The sequence below is a fragment of the Somniosus microcephalus genome, chromosome 1 (genome assembly GCF_052327205.1).
Source record: "Somniosus microcephalus isolate GS21.2 chromosome 1, FLI_Smic_1.0, whole genome shotgun sequence".
In the NCBI taxonomy this organism is placed as follows: Eukaryota; Metazoa; Chordata; class Chondrichthyes; order Squaliformes; family Somniosidae; genus Somniosus; species Somniosus microcephalus.
In genome coordinates, this window is record NC_140987.1 from 432,235,975 (window position 1) to 432,252,706 (window position 16,732).

A 16,732-nucleotide genomic window follows, 5' to 3' on the forward strand; every position below is an offset into this window, starting at 1 on the left:
AAGTAGTGTCAGGAGTCAGAGAATGTATAGGGTCTCATTTATTTGTGCGATATACTATGTGATATCACTTCATTCAGAAGACACTTGATAAAGCAGAATTAAAATGCCAGTTTACTCCAGTATCACGATGAAGCCAACACAACATGCGCAATTCTGTGAGAGACTCCAAATTACTTCCTTGATCTGAACCAGTTTTGCTGTAAATGCTATTTCAGCTGACTTACTTTAACTTTCACAGATGGGTAATAATGGACAATTTGCCATCACAGGTTTATATAAGTGTCCTGAAAACCATCTCAGCACCTTTATATTCTGCTTTAACCCAGATAAAAACAGATAATGCTGGAAACACTCAGGTCAGGCAGAGAGAGAATCAGAGTTAACGTTTGATAAAAGGTCATCGACCTGAAACCTTAACTCTGTTCCTCTCTCCACAATGCTGCCTGACCTGCTGAGTCAGTCTCCAGCATTTTCTGTTTTAATTTCAGATTTCCAGCATCCGCAGTATTTAGCTCTTGTATCCTTCATCTGCACTTGGAAGATCGCCATTTGAGTGGCTACTCAGTTTTTCTCTAGCAGATACAGCATTTAAGTGACCAAACTACTAAAGCATTCACCGTCAAGTTGCCAGGTTTAACAATTAAATCAGGCGTCCAGACACGTACACTGTTGTCAGATGCTTCTTTGCAGAAACTGATTGCTCAATCAGTTCTGAGAAATGCTTTGTTCCTATCTCTCCCCCGTTGCAAAGCTCTTGCCTGCTCTCCCATATCCAGGGTTTCAAAAACAGCAGACTTCTGCATCCTCCAGCTACCAACATCAACAAAACAAAATTGTACGCTGTATATTCTGCCTGCCCAATATGCTTCAGGGTTGCCTCCACTCAGCCTCCTGGACAACCGCCCTTATCTCCTGATGTCTGTCCTTGTGTGCCAATCCCTCTACTCGTGCTGTCACAGCAAGAGAGTTTCAGGAAATACAAATTGGAAAACTAGGGGGGAAAAATTCAGTTGCTTGCGCCGCCCGTTAGCGCCTTAAGGACGCAAAGCAACTAGCGCCCAGGTGCGGCGATGTTTGCGCCACTCGCGAAATTAACTAGACATTTTGCGGCGGCGCTAAACATTTCCGCCACGATCTCCTGCGCCGGCAAATCGTGACATCATTCGAGTGCGCAACGCCCCGTTAGCTCCCCGGACTGGATATTGAGTGGCGCCCCCTGCCTTACCGCCTGCCACTAGCAACGACAGGTTGAGGGGAGCGTTATGCTGTCAGAAGGGGACTGGGGGAGCGCTATTTAAAGGCGACCGCTTCCTGCCTTTATTTGTCGTGACATTTTTGCACCACGCATTCTGAGAAAGAGAGAGAGAGAGACTTCTGGAGTGATTCAACGCTGTGTGAAGGAGCTTTGAGTACTGAGCAGCACTTTGCAGGTTCATTTTGATTTGCCCTTCCTTGCTCCGCCAGCGCTCTGAGGTAGCGCCTCGCTCCTCGGCGTTTGCGCCTTAAGACAGGTGTGAAGTGCCTGGTTTAGCGCTCCAATCACCTCCAGGGGCGATAAAAGCCAAGTTTGCTGTCGGAGGCGATAATTAGCGCCAGGCGCTAAACTTTGCGCACGGACGATAATGGCGCCCCAAATGGGGCGATACCAAATTTTTCCCCCAGGACTCTTATTTGTCTTTGTATTCCAAAACTAGTCTTCCTCAAAATGATGTTAGGGCATTGGAAAGGAACCAGAAAAGAGCAACAAGGATGATTTCAGGAGTTAGGGCTCTATGTTATGCAAAAAGGAATGGATGATATAGATGCAAGTAGTTTATTTAATTTGGACAGGAGTCTAACAGTAGCAAGCTTCAAGGAAGACTTGAAATTTAAAGGAATTTCTTTCTTGGAGTAGTGGTGTTCACAGAATCACAGAAACCCCACAGTGCAGATAGAGGCCATTTCAGCCCATCGAGCCTGCACCGACACATATCCCACCCGATCCCCGTAACCCCTACATCATATCCCACCCTATCCCCGTAACCCCACGTATTTAATCCCCCTAACACTAAGGGTCAATTTATCATAGCCAATCAACCTAACCCGCACATCTTTGGACTGTGGGAGGAAACCGGAGCACCCGGAGGAAACCCACGCAAACACGGGGAGAATGTGCAAACTCCACACAGACAGTCGCCCGAGGCCGGATTCGAACCCGGGTCCCTGGCGCTGTGAGGCAACAGTGCTAACCACTATGCCACCGTGCTGCCGTTTTTGTAGAATAGACTCACAGTTAATGTAATTAAAATGGTGATTACGTCTTTTTTTTAAATGGATGAATATCAGTTTAGGGGTGGGAGAAGAGGCTATAATTATAGGACAATGATGGCCAAATGCCATGGGGCAACCACTGCCCGGAATGCTCAGGGAAGTCCGGATCAACACTAGAATCAGGTGCTGGAGAGGCAACAGTGCTTGTACAGTTAGCCTCTACAGTAAGTTTCTGCGTTAACGTGCAAACTTACTATAAAAAACAACTGTACCAGCATTGCTGCCTCTCTCCAGCCCTGATTCTGCCATCTCTCCCCCAGCACCCACTCTCTGCTCTGGCAGCTCTCCCCACTCCAGATTCTGACCTCCCACCCCACTCCCCGCTTCTGTAATCCAGGCAATTGACCCACCACCACCACCCCTACCCCCCATTCTACTGCCGGGAGCTGACTGCATACTTGCATTGCTGTTGGCTGGCAAATCCAAATATTGTGTATGGATGTGATTATTTTCGATGCTTGCTCTTGAAAGAGCAAACACAAACCTGTTAAAAGAACCTGCACAATAGAATTATGCTCATTATCTCCACTGATGAGCTTAAAGAAAAGTTAAAAATTATATACAAGGGGTGGAGTTACCAATTTTATATGAGACAGCTTTTGGGAGCTACCATCGACCAGCATCCCTGGGCTAGGAATGGGCAACAATTCAGGCAAACATCCCATTACTTCTCAGTGCCCTGCTGGGAAGTTTGTACGAAAGAGATAGGATGAGTACAGTATTATTCTTGGTTGTAATGTTGCCCTCTTAACTAGCCTGCCAATACTCACTATGTAGGCTCACACATGTAGAATGGCTACTTGAATGCGCTATCAAAGGCAACCACTACCCATGGAACCCTACATCCACATGAGTTATTGATTTCACAACAAAAGATTTGCATTTATATAGCGCCTTTCACGACCTCAGGATGTCCCAAAGTGCTTTACAACCAATGAAGTACTTTTTGAAGTGTAGTCACTGTTGTAATGTAGGAAACGCAGCAGCCAATTTGCGCACCGCAAGCTCCATCAAACAGCAATGTGATAATGACCAGATAATCTATTTTTTAGATGTTGGTTGAGGGATAAATATTGGCCAGGACACCGGGGAGACCGACCCTCCTCTTCTTCGAAATAGTGCCGTGGGATATTTTACGTCCACCTGAAAGGGCAGACGGGGCCTCGTGGGGAGCGAAAATTAGAGGGAAAAAGAAAAAAAGCTGTACAAAATTAATTTCTATACTGTAGCAGCTAATAAAGTTGATTAAAAAAAAAGTTCTCCTTACTTCTCAGATATGACACAATTTTACAGCTCAATATTTAAGAGCCCAGATCTTGCTGGCGTGCGCTATTAATTAGACTTTTCCCTCACCCTTCAGCTTGAAAATGTTTTGCCTTGTACGTTGCTGGAAGTGAGAGCCGATAACGGCGTAGCGAGGGCAACGGGGGATCTGACACCTTAGTGAACGATGGGACCAACCATGTATCTTCTTAATCAATGATATTTAAGGATTCAGAAAGAAACAGAGAAACAATGGAGAAGAAAATAGGGTAAATTAGAGTCAAATCAAGTACAGAAAGAGAAAACTGTACTTTTTGTTATGTAAGCTTTGGCAATATGGTTCCCTGTAAACTTTCATGCCAATAAAGCATTTGAATTGAAATTGAATTGAAAGAGAGACAGAAAGGATACGCATGAAAAAATGTTAAATCTCTAACAGCAATTTACTATCTGTAGAAATGAGACTCCACAGATTATATTGTGCCTTTCTAGGCTGAAGAAGTTGAGTGGTATTGCAGGAACATGAATTTCCTCATTAAAAAGATATTTACGCTGTTAAGAACAAACTTGCATTTATATAGCGCCTTTCACGACCACCGGATATCCCAAAGCGCTTCACAGCCAATGAAGTACTTTTTGAGGTGTAGTCACTGAGGTAATGCAGGAAATGCGGCAGCCAATTTGCGCACAGAAAGATCCATGGGATCTTTTACATCCACCTAGGGGGCAGATGGGGCCTCGGCTTAACGTCTCATCCGAAAGGCAGCCCCTTAGCCAGTGCAGCACTCCCTTAGTACTGCACTGGAGTGTCAGCCTAGATTTTTGCGCTCAAGTCTCTGAAGTGGAACTTGAACCCACAACCTTCTGACTGAGAGGCAAGAGTGCTACCAACTGAGCCCCAACATTCAGCAACGAGTTTAATTGGCAATTAATGCGCAAATGCAGCAATTTCATGAAACTCACCGGGAGGTTGAGGGCAAGCTGTCGTTTTCGCGAAGCCAATGGTGGAGTGGCATAAATCGGCCAGCAACTTGTGGCAATTCGCAATTCACGGGGTATCTATTCCTCAACACCAGTTGCTGGACAATTTACACACTAATAAAAGCGGGAGCGACATTAAACTCGCTGTTATTTGGGTAGCAAAATCTGGGCCAACATCTTTAATTTGGTGACTCCACTCGGAGGTTAACATCAGCTAGCTCAAACTGCACTGGTAGGTCAGGCAACATCTCTGGAGAGAGAAACGGAGAGTTAATGTTTCAGCTCGATGACCTTTCATTAAAACTGATGAAAGGTCATCGACCTAAAACATTTACTGTTTCTTTCTCTACAGATGCTGCCTGTCCTGCTGAGTATTTCCAGAATTTTCTGTTTTTCTTTCAGATTTCCAGCATCTACAGTATTTTGCTGTTTTTTTTAAACTGGTCGGTAGATTGGTACAGCCCAATCCTGCCTCGTCAGCTGGCTCGTACTTCAAAATCTCCCATCACCGCCCTCATCTCCCATCCCTGCCCTCCTCAGTTTTAATTGGATAATTAGCCTGTGCAATAGCTCAGGCAGGATTTATTTTTGACAAGCGAGAAAAACCTAGAGATTTGCAGATCACTCTAAAGTAGGTTTAAATCCTATTCAGTCGGATGAATGAGATTCTAATCTAATCTCTTCATACCAGTTACAAAGAGAATGTGTTCCACTTAATGAGCAGCCATTACCTGCTTTAGAGAGATCATTAGCCTTCTGTCATCAGATGGTGATATCACACTGGCTGTTAATGCAACTGAAATACATGCAGCAACTAGAAGCATCAATCCGGATTTTTACTTTTAAAAATCTGTTAAGGAGAAAGGTGGTCTATGGGAGTACCTTTCATTTAAAACGTTTCCAGTTCAGTATTCGGAAGGCAGACGTTTTACAACAACAACTTGCATTCATACAACACCTCTAATGTTGAAAAATATCGCTAAAGCGCCTCAGAGGCGTAATCAGACAGAAATGGATGCCCAGCCAAAGAAGGAGATTTGAAGTGGGGTGGCCGAAAGCTTATTTGAAGAGGTGGGTTTGAAGGAGGGACTTAAAAGAGGCGAGAAAAGGTTGACTGGTAGAGGGATTTAGGGAGGGAGTCAAAGTGATTCACACAAGGCTAGAATCAAAGGAACAAAGATCTCAGGAGAAGTTGTAGGTTGGAGGGACTAGGGACTAGGGACAGGGTCACTGGCAAGGCTTGGAAGCTAAGCAGAGCCAGGCCTGGTTAGTACCTGGAGGGGTGACCATCAGGGAAGACCAGGTGCAGAAGGTCACGGAAGGAGCCCCGAGGAGGGGCGGTTGGTGAGAAGGTCACGGAAGGAGCCCCGGGAGGGGCGGCTGGTGAGCAGGCCCGGGCATTGGGCTGAAGATTGTCGGACAGGAGGAATGGTGGCAATGGAATGGCGGCGCGCACAGACGCAGCGGCTTTGCTTCTCCCAGGACGGTGCTATTTACGTTTAATGTTAATGTTATTTGTACTGGACTCATGGGAGCTTGCAAGATCACATTTTGTTGTGCATTGTACAATGACAATAAAGTTGAATTATTATCATTACAGAAGCAGGGAGGGGAGAAGCCATGAAGCAATTTAAACATGAGGATGAGAATTTTAAACTGGAGGCACTGGGGGACCAAGGGCCAATGTAGGTCAGCAAGGACGAGACTGAATGGGGCCTGGTGCGGGATAGGATACAGGCAGCAGAGTTTTGGATGAGCTGAAGTTTATGGAGGGTGGAAGATGGGAGGTCGGCCAAGAGAACATTGGAATAGTCGAGTCTGGAGGTGACAAAGGCAGGGATGAAGATTTCGGCAGGAGCTGGGCTGAGGCATCGGTGGAAACGGGCGATGTTACCGAGGTGAAGGTACGCAGTATTATTGATGGAGAGTATATAGATGAGTTTGGGGTCCAATAGAATGCGAAGATTGTGAAAGTCTGGTAGATAATGGTTGGGGAGAGGGATGGAATTGATGGCAGGAGTATGGAATTTACAGCAGAGGCTGAAGACGATGGCTTCAGTCTTCCCAATGTTTAACTGGAGAAAAATGCAGCTCATCTACGACTGGATATCTGACAAGCAGTCTGACAAAAGAGAGGCAATGGATGGGTCGAGAGAGGTGTTGGAGAGGTAGTGCTGGGTTGTCAATGTACGTGTGGAAACTGACTACATATCTGTGGATGAGAATAGCTTTGCCAAAGGGCACCATTGCTGAAAATGCTGTGGATACGATCAGATAGGTAAAAGCAGAACTAAGCGAGGGCAATCCCACTGAGCTGAACCAGTTTGAGACTGCCTAAGCAACTTTTCATATCAAATCCTTAAGTAAGCAGAGAGGGGATATTTTCAGCCTCATTGGCCTGGGCTTGATTCAGACCCAGCTCCCAGAGACAAAGAAGAGTGTGCAGGAGATTGTGTTAATTTACTGCACACCCAGTCGGTCAGATCTTTTAGTTAGGCTTTCCTGCACTATAGCTGGCTGAGTGTGTGTTACAAGGCTCTAATACAACACTGAGGGAGAGAAATACAGAATGTCATCATAAACAGTGACAAGTCTTGAGTGAATTTATTAGTGCCAGCTGAACGAGACTGTACTGTGGAAAAACACTCGCAATAATCTGATTTTTCTGTATTATATGCTGGATTACATTGTTTTATGTCATATAATACAGAAAGATCACTGGTGACGTTTACATGTGCATTGCATTGTCAGTCTTTTTTTAACATTATTAATATTTTAATTTCTTGAATTTAAATCTTACCTTGTTTTACTTGAATGACTGAGTCGTGACCCTGGAGGTGGACGATTGCCATCTGCAAGCAACAATTAAAGTGTTACACATGGAAAAGCAAACCAGGAAACTCACCAAGAACAATGACTCAAAGTCCTTGAACTGAGAGTCTTACCGACAGCATCACTTCAGAAATAAAATAACTAAAGATTAAAACTAATAAAAAGGAAAATGATGAAAATGCACAGCAGACGGATTAGTACTGTAAAGAGGAAGGTTATCTTGTCTTCTTCAGAACTGAAACTGGGCTGCAAACAAACCCAGTGCGTTGACCCAAAGCACCACCCATCATCAGTCAATTCGATCTCTCTGGCAACAGAATACCCATAACATGTTAATCTTTCCTTTTAGGTGTTAATCAGCCACTGTACATTTCTAGTATTTTGTGTTTTTATTTCACATTTCCAGTTTTCACGCTGTTTCCCTTTCTCAAAATTAAAACATTGCTTCCTTATTTTTGTTTGAACACAATGCACACGGGACAGAAACTCACATCTGATCCTGTATGACTCATGCATTGCCACAGTTATACTAACTGCACGTGGAATGGCTGAGGTTCTCCCAACGCCAGCTCCGTAAACTGCATGTTATCTTTCCAACGTTTGCCAAAATCAACAAGACTGGATCATGGGCATTAAGGGTTACAGAACCAAGGGGGTAGATGGAGTTAATATACAGATTAGCCATGATCTAATTGAATGGCAGAACAGGCTTAAGTGGCTGAAACATAGAAGATAGGAGCAGGAGTAGGCCATTCGGCCCCTCGAGCCTGTTCCGCCATTCAATGCAATCATGGCTGATCATCCAAACTCGGTACCCTGTCCCTGCCTTCTCTCCATATCCCTTGATCCCTTTAGCCTTAAGAAATATATCTAACTCCTTCTTGAATATATTTAATGAATTGGCCTCAACTGCCTTCTGTGGTAGAGAATTCCACAGGTTCACCACTCTTTGGGTGAAGAAATTCCTCCTCATCTCTGTCCTAAATGGCTTACCCCTTATCCTTAGACTGTGACCCCTGGTTCTGGACTCCCCGGCCATCGGGAACATCCTTCCTGCATCAAGTCTGTCTAGTGCTGTTAGAATTTTATAAGTTTCAATGAGATCCCCCCTCATTCTTCTAAACTCCAGCGAGTATAAGCCCAAATGACCCAATCTCTCCTCATATGTCATTCCTGCCATCCCAGGTATCAGTCTGGTGAATCTTCGCTGCACTCCCTCCATGGCAAGAGCATCCTTCCTCAGATAAGGCGACCAAAACTGCACACAATACTCAAGGTGTGGTCTCACCAAGGCCCTGTACAACTGCAGCAAGACATCCTTGTTCCTGTACTCGAACCCTCCCCTGTTGAATGACCTCCTCCTGTTCCTACCCATGTTTGGTGAGCATCCAGCTGCTGTATAACCACAAACTGGTTAGATCCCTGGATTGTGTGACATCAGCACTGCGCTGTTTCATAAAGCAGTCAGTGAAGGAAATAAAACCAGTGCAACTTATATCATTCACTTTATTTCCTTCGTCCCATTTTCTTCTGATGGCACTGACTCTTGCTGAAGCATGGTTCCACTGGTGCCAGAAATTACAGCCAAGCCGAATTCTGTCCGCATCTGCTATCCACACTTTCCATTGGAGGGAAAGGTCATGGGATAGCAATGAAAAGTGGGGACCTAGAATAATTGTTTTCCCCTTCCCTTTCCGAGGCACTGGGCTCGATTTTAACAGGTGCGGGCTGGTGTCGTGTTATCCGAATTTCGTGTTTCCCACACGAATCTAAATGGATGTGGGAGATTGATGCAATTTTAACTCAATTGGCCAATTGGTTTCCAACGTGTGGGAAGCCTTTGCAAAGGGGTTTTTCAGGACTGAAAGTCCCCTCCGATGACGTCGTCATTGCTGCTGCATTTAAGGTCCACAGCAAGCCTTGCTCCTTCTGCAGGCTTCCAAGCTTTCTCCATTTGGTGTCAGAGGGACCTGCAGGAAAGATGACAAGCGGGAGGGTAAAAGCAGCTCCTCGCTTTGACGAGGCGGCACTGCAGGCATTAGTGGATGGGGCTAGGGCCAACAGGGAGGTGCTCTTCCCTTCATCAGGGAGGAAGAGGCCTCCCACTCAGCCCAAGGCTGTGTGGATACAGGTGGCTGAGGAGGTCAACTCCTTGGGAGGCACCCGCAGAACCTGGATACAGTGCAGGAAAAGGTTTCATGACCTTCAGCGCACTGGAAAAGTGAGTATGAATTTCCCATCACCCTCAATCTGATCCCCATTGCCTTTCCATACCAGCAGTCAGCTTTAGCAATCTCTTCCTCCACATCCCACTTGACACTGACATCCATGCACCCTTACCCATTCCCTCTCTCTCTATGCTCACATTCACATAACTATTCAACCATGCAGCCCTCACACTCCCTATCACTCTGATGCTTTGAACACAACTGACAACACACAGGGAGGGCCCTTGGTCTTGCAACCTCACTCCATCTTTGTCTCCTTCTAAGTATCTATGCTATGCAATCTCTACACTCACTCCTTCATTCTCACTCAACCTCCACTTGTCTCCCTCATTGCAGGAAAAGAGAGCTCACAACAAAAGCGAGCGAGCCAGGACAGGAGGAGGGCCACCCTCAATAGCCCACCTGAACCCCTGGGAGGAGGCTGTCCTGGAAATTATGGGCATTGAGGATGATTTGAGCGTGGGGGATGGACAGACGGGTGCAACACAGCAAGCTGGTGACAGAAAAGTTTCCCATCGCTCTCTGTGACATTGCATGAGTCGCTGATAATGATTGTGAAGCTGTAACAGATGGACTTATGGGCATCTGCAAAAAGCTATGTGCATGTAGCCTTTGCATCACATCTCTGACTCTTTCCTTTACTCCCCCACAGGACCATCACAAGCATCCGTCCCCCTAGCCAGGAAGAAGAGGCTGAGCTGCCAGACTCCTCAGAGGAAGCTGCAACCTCTGAGGGCGCAGCGTCAGCAGAATTCAGTGCACCCAGCACCAGCGCAGACACTCACACCTCGGTGGGACCTTCAGGACATAGAGTAGTGTTGTCACCTGGTGTATCACAGCTCACAAGTGAGCATCAGCAGATTGTGGAGACAGGGACAGTAGTGGAGAGTCCTCGTCGGAGGGCGCAGGACTCTGCCAGCTCGGCTCAGCAGCATGTCGACCCTCTGCCTCTGGGTCCATCCATAAGATCAGAGGTGATGGAACTCCAGGCGCAGATGCAGGATTCTCTGGTGTCACTGCGAGTGTGGAGCGAATGGAGGAGTCCATAGCAAACATGAGCAGAGCCTTTGTGGAGTAATTGGCGCATGAACGCATCACCATGGCAAGGATGGCTACCTCCGTGGAAACGCTTGCTACCTCCGTGGTAAGGCTGGCTACCGTAGAGAGGATGGCTATGGTGGAGGAGAGGAGGGCTACGGCCATGGAGGAGCTTAGTCGCCAGGGTATGGAAAACATGGTCATTGTTCAGAATAGAATGACATCTCTTGAGGAGCGATGGGCATCTATTGAACAGAGAAACCAGACCCTCATGGAAGTCCTTCTGAGTAGGACTGCCATTGCAGGTACGGGTCCCCATGGCTCCCCTGATGTGCAGCAAGGTGCTCTCAAGCCACTTGCAGGCGCTGAGGGGGACCTGACCCATGAAAGGGAGTTTGATGGCAGACATCAAGGAAGTGGGGGCTCCTCTCCAAGCGCTCACATTTCCATGCCACTGCAGCGCCCTCGGTCAGAGCCCCACCGGAGTCCACACCCAAGTGAGATAGACGTCTCAACCCCTGCACAGCCATAGGAGCAGCAGACTGTTGACGAGCCCTCACAGGCTCGCAACCCCAGAGGACGCCCGCCAAAGGTGTCGAGACAGGAGCAGCAGGAAAGTGAGCAAGGGGCCTCCACATCTGCTTAAGCCACAGGGGAAGCACTACGTAGGAGCACACGTAAGAGGAAGATAAAGCATAAGTAGTCACAAGGGTAGTCACTTGGGTGGAATTTTGTGTTTAGTGTAAAAATGCCATCACGTCGTAATTCTGCATAAAAATTCTGATGGCAAATGTTGCAGTTGTGGCGTCTGTCATTTTGCTATTGGGACTTCCACATAGAGGCCTTAGGAATACTTGCAACTGTCAGTATGGTGGTCAGAGTGCTAGGAATCAAAACCACAGAAACCACAGAAACCCCACAGTGCAGATAGAGGCCATTTCGGCCCATCGAGCCTGCACCGACACATATCCCACCCGATCCCTGTAACCCCTACACCAACACATGTCCCACCCTATCCCCACGTCTTTAATCTCCCTAACACTAAGGGTCAATTTTTATCATGGCCAATCAACCTAACCTGCACATCTTTGGACTGTGGGAGGAAACCGGAGCACCCGGATGAAACCCACGCAAACACGGGGAGAATGTGCAAACTCCACACAGACAGTCGCCCGAGGCCGGATTTGAACCCGGGTCCCTGGCGCTGTGAGGCAACAGTGCTAACCACTATGCCACCGTGCTGCCCTCTGGTTCTTGGCCATTGTCAATGCTCTGGTAAGAAGCTGCGAGGCAAAAGTGTTTGATTGACTAGGCTAAGCAAATCTGGCCAGGATGAGTGCGTTTCTTGCATCCTGGGCAGCAATGTTCTCATGTAATGCTGCTGCTGGTTGATGGGCCTCTGCAGGATGTTCGTTTTTGCCCTCCTCCTCCTCCTCATCTGAGGATATGTGAGGAGCCACTTGGTCTACAGGAATCTGCAAGCCACGATGCTGTGCCATGTTGTGAAGTGCACAGCAAACCACGACGATTCTGGAGACCCTGGCTGCTGAGTACTGCAGGGCTCCACCTGATCTATCCAGGCATCTGAAGCGCATCTTCAACAAACCGATGGTTTGCTCGATAATGGATCTGGTGGAAATGTGGCTGGAGTTGTAGTGCTCCTCAGCTTCGTTGGCTGGCCTCCTCAATGGCGTCATTAGCCACGTCCTCAGGGGATAGCCCTTGTCTGCAAGTAGCCATCCGTTAAGTTGGTCTGGCGGACTGAATAGCAGAGGCACACTAGACTGGCGCAGTATGAAGGAGTCATGGCAACTGCCAGGGTACCTGGCACAAACATGCAAAATTTCCTTCTTGTGGTCACACACCAGCTGAACGTTGAGGGAGTGGAAGCCCTTGCGGTTGACAAAAATACCTGGATTGCGATGGGGTGCCTTAAGGGCCACATGTGTGCAGTCAACAATGCCCTGCACCCTTGGAAAGCCTGCCAGGTTAGCTAATCCAACCGCTCGCGCCGTGACACTTGTTCGATCCTTGGTGAAATGGATGTGATTGCGCGTGAGGGCAAAGGGGGCATCGGTTACCTGCGTGATGCAAGTGCGTGTGGCCGACTGGGAGATGCCGCTGATGTCTGCTGCTGATCCCTGGAATGAGCCTGAGGCAAAAAAGTTGAGTGCGGTGGTGATTTTGACAGCCACTGGTAATGCTTGTCCACCTGGTCCTCTGGGCAGTAGGTCTTGCTGTAGCATTGCGCAGATGTCAGTCACTACCTCTCGCGAAAGTCAGAGCCGCCTTTGGCACTGCTGCTCAGACATGTTGAGATAGGTGACCCTGCGTCTGTAGACCCTGTTTGGGGGGTATCTCCTGCGCCGACGGGCTTCCAGGCGCTGGCCCCTTCTGGCCTGTGCAGCCTCAGGCGGGTGAGCAGCAGCCTGGCGCTGCTGCTGCTGGTGCTGCTGTTGTTCCTGGTTCTGCTGCTGCAGCGGCTGGTGCTCGAGCTCCTCTAATGCCCAGATGGGAAGGAAATAAATGGCTCCCACGCTTCTGGTATATGCCTCCGTTGAGGAAGCGCTGGGTGAAGGTGGCGAGAGGGGTTTCCCAGGAGGCCACACTGGAGATCGGTGTGAGGCTCCAACCTTCCACAGGTGCGGTTAAGCCTTGTAAAAGTTGCCCCAGACCTGAGACCACTAAGTCCTGCCACCTGCAAATGATGGCTGATCAAATCTCCTCTTTAATGGTTGACCTGCAGTTGATGGTCAACAATCCAAATGTGCTCCCTCCAGGTTTCACATTCGTGATTCCCACCAGACGTGTTTTACGTGGAAAAAGGTTAAATTTGCAAGGGCCTGTTAAAATAGGATTATAGAGGCCATTTAGTGGTAATTAAGGGCCTTAAAGACCAGTCCTGCCTGTTGGATGCGGGACGGAGTCGGGACCATCAGACACGACTGAGTTAAAATTGCTCGGAGTCGGGAACCAGGCCGGGGGGGGGGGGGGGTCCCGCCCGCCAGTTTTTGCGATTTTAACCCCCCGCACGCTTCCAAGCCCGACTCCACGGCTCAATGAAAATCGAGCCCACTATTTCCAATAAGACTCTCTATACCCCAAACTATAGAACCTCCCACCACTCTGCCATTCTTGTCGTCTACTTGCCTCTCACCCTTTAGGTTGACCCTTGCTCCAAAAGTTACTCAAGGCCACCCTCCTCTGAGCCGCTGTCACTGTCCACATCATATGCATCCAACACTATACATCCGTTGGACAGTTCCACTAACTCAGGAGTTCCCTGCACTTGCGAGTCCTGTCTCCGTTTGCTGCTCCTGAGTATAGTCACCCACTTCTCTCTTTCGACGCTGTCTCTGTGGCCTGAACTGTCCAGTACTGCCTCTCGGGTGACCACAGTCTGGAGAGTTTGATTCAGAAATATTGAGGTTTCGCTCCAGCAACTCTCTGGTACCTCACCCAAATGGCTGTTCGAGCACGGGTTTAGAAGTGACAGTCAACAGGCTATTCAACTGGAGGGCCTATCTCCACTGAGCCCTCCACATTCACACACACACATGCTTAGCACAGAGTGCTAGACCACAGTAGGACTCCAGCCAATTTATTCCTTCTCTAGCTTGAGAGACTGGGGGTAGTTATAACCAAGAAGGGGTGGGTTTGGGTCGGGTGGGAAGTAAATTTTTTATTAATTTTATACCTAACCCCAACCTGCCCACTTCCGGTTTTAATGGAGGTGGGTCGTGGAGGGGGGGGGGGGGGGGGTGGTGGCGGGGCCGGGCAGGTCCATTCTCTGCAATCATTTTTGTATTTGGGAGAGTTATATTTCCAGCACTTAACGCTGTGAGAGAAAGACTGCCGTCTATTGCAGCATCTTTTACCCTCTCCACTGGTTACATTTGCAGCATCATCAAAAAGGTCTAAACTGGACACAGGGTCCCAATGCAATCAGGTCTCTCAAAAGGCATGTAGACATTAAAAATATGGAGTGTGGTTAACTGTGAAGAGAAGTGTTAAGGTGTTAGAGAAATCTGAAAGGATCAAAAACCAGTGTTTGCTTAGGATTCTGTAGTTAGTACAGTGTCTCAGCATTCTGAATTGTTGCCTGATTGGTAAATTAAACAAAATTACACTAAAAAGTCCTACCAAACACCTCAAGTTCTTGTCAATGTAAAGCTATAACTGATGAAAATCAAGATAAAATGATAATGATTTCAAAAGCAATATTGGCTTTCATTGACCTGTTTTCTATTCCTGTTGGACCAAAGCAGTTGGTGATTAAACGTAACTTTAAAAAAGGCACTTTTGGTCTTCCCGATGGCTTACCAGATAAGTGCACCATCTGGCATGGTATGGAACCATACAAACCGGCAAGACCCTAAGTTCGATCTGTAATCTGTGCCTAGTTAGATGATCTCATCCAGGCAGTTGTAGCGGTGTTACAATTGTCCCCTGTGTCCCTGGCTGGTAGTGGTGGTTGTGGGGGATATACCAGAATTCTCCTTCCTAATTGCTTTTAAGTGAGCCCTGTTGAAGTGAGTTTGCGTTGTCTTTGGATGATTGGCTCAGCCTGCAGACATTCACTGTCTAGTCACACACTTGAAGAATGTCCAATTGGGCGAGGTAACGGAGGGTTGGCTGTACCTGTGGAGCCATACCTCAGCGTGAATCACTGCTTACAGGAGAGGAGGGGAGAAAACTACAATTATCTCACCTTATTTGATCTTCCTACATCATGCATCACGCGTGGCCAAGAATCTAGTGACCTGTAACCAGGCCTTAGCTTGCTCATCTTAATTCTTCTTCTTCTTCTTAGGCAGTCCCTCGGAACCGAGGAAGACTTGCTTCCACATTAAAAATGAGTTCCCGGGTGACTGGTGAGTCCAATGTGGGACCTACAATCTTTGTCACAGGTGGGGCAGACGGTGGTTGAAGGGGCGGGTGGGTGGGGTGCTTGGGTTGACGTGCGCTGCCTGCGCTTGGCTTCCGCTTGCTCCCGGCGAAGAGACTCGAGGTGTTTGGCGCCTTCCCGGATGCTTCTCCTCCACTTTGTGCGGTCTTGGGCCAGGGATTCCCAGGTGTCGGTGGGGATGTTACACTTTTTCAAGGAGGCTTTGAGGGTGTCCTTGAAGCGTTTCCTCTGCCCACCTGGGGCTCTCTTGCCGTGTCGGAGCTCCGAGTAGAGCGCTTGTTTTGGGAGTCTCGAACTCCAAACCATCGTCAACACGTTCACCGAAGCGTACAAAAACACGGGCCTTACAATAAACATCCGTAAGACAAAAGTCCTCTACCAACCTGCCCCCGCCACACAGTACCACCCCCCGATTATCAAAATCCACGACAAGGCCTTGGACAACGTGGACCACTTTTACCTTAATACCTGTATGGCTGAGATCAGGAAACTGGAATCCACATTTCATAGCTTCATGACAGAACATTCACAGAATCACAGAAACCCCACAGTGCAGATAGAGGCCATTTCGGCCCATCGAGCCTGCACCGACACATATCCCACCCGATCCCCGTAACCTCTACACCAACACATATCCCACCCTATCCCCGTAACCCCACGTATTTAATCCCCCTAACACTAAGGGTCAATTTATCATAGCCAATCAACCTAACCCGCACATTTTTAGACTGTGGGAGGAAACCGGAGCACCCGGAGGAAACCCACGCAAACACGGGGAGAATGTGCAAACTCCACACAGTCATTTGGGCTTGGTGACAGAACTTCATTTGTGATATTAACTGACATGATTTGATTGGGCTTTAATTGCGCTGGGGGTAAAACAAAGCTAGGTATAGCAAATTAAAAAATAAGAAAACCTGCTTTGTATTGGAGAAATCTCAAATCAAATCAGTAAAAGTAACTCTGAACCCCAATTCTAAATGCCAGAAAACCACCAGACTTTCAGAATAAAAAGCCTGTTTAGGGGAATGGGATGTCACTAGTGAACTAGCACACTATCCTTTCACCTCTGTGATTTGGGTTTGCATCCAGTTCTCTCTGTGTTGGCTGTAAGGATCCTATATGAAACACCTCATCTTCCGATTAGGCACTTTACAGCCTTCCGGGCTCA

The 16,732-nt window shown here is 47.7% G+C and overlaps 1 protein-coding gene across 1 annotated transcript in view; it reads right to left on the bottom strand.

The window, feature by feature from the left end:
- The window catches only part of eda (ectodysplasin A), a 322,381-nt gene that overhangs the window by 47,359 nt on the left and 258,290 nt on the right, over nt 1-16,732 (bottom strand). The window contains exon 6 of the mRNA XM_086000776.1: nt 7,355-7,406. Coding sequence (XP_085856902.1) covers nt 7,355-7,406 — 52 coding nt within the window. The remainder of the gene's footprint in view (nt 1-7,354; nt 7,407-16,732) is intronic.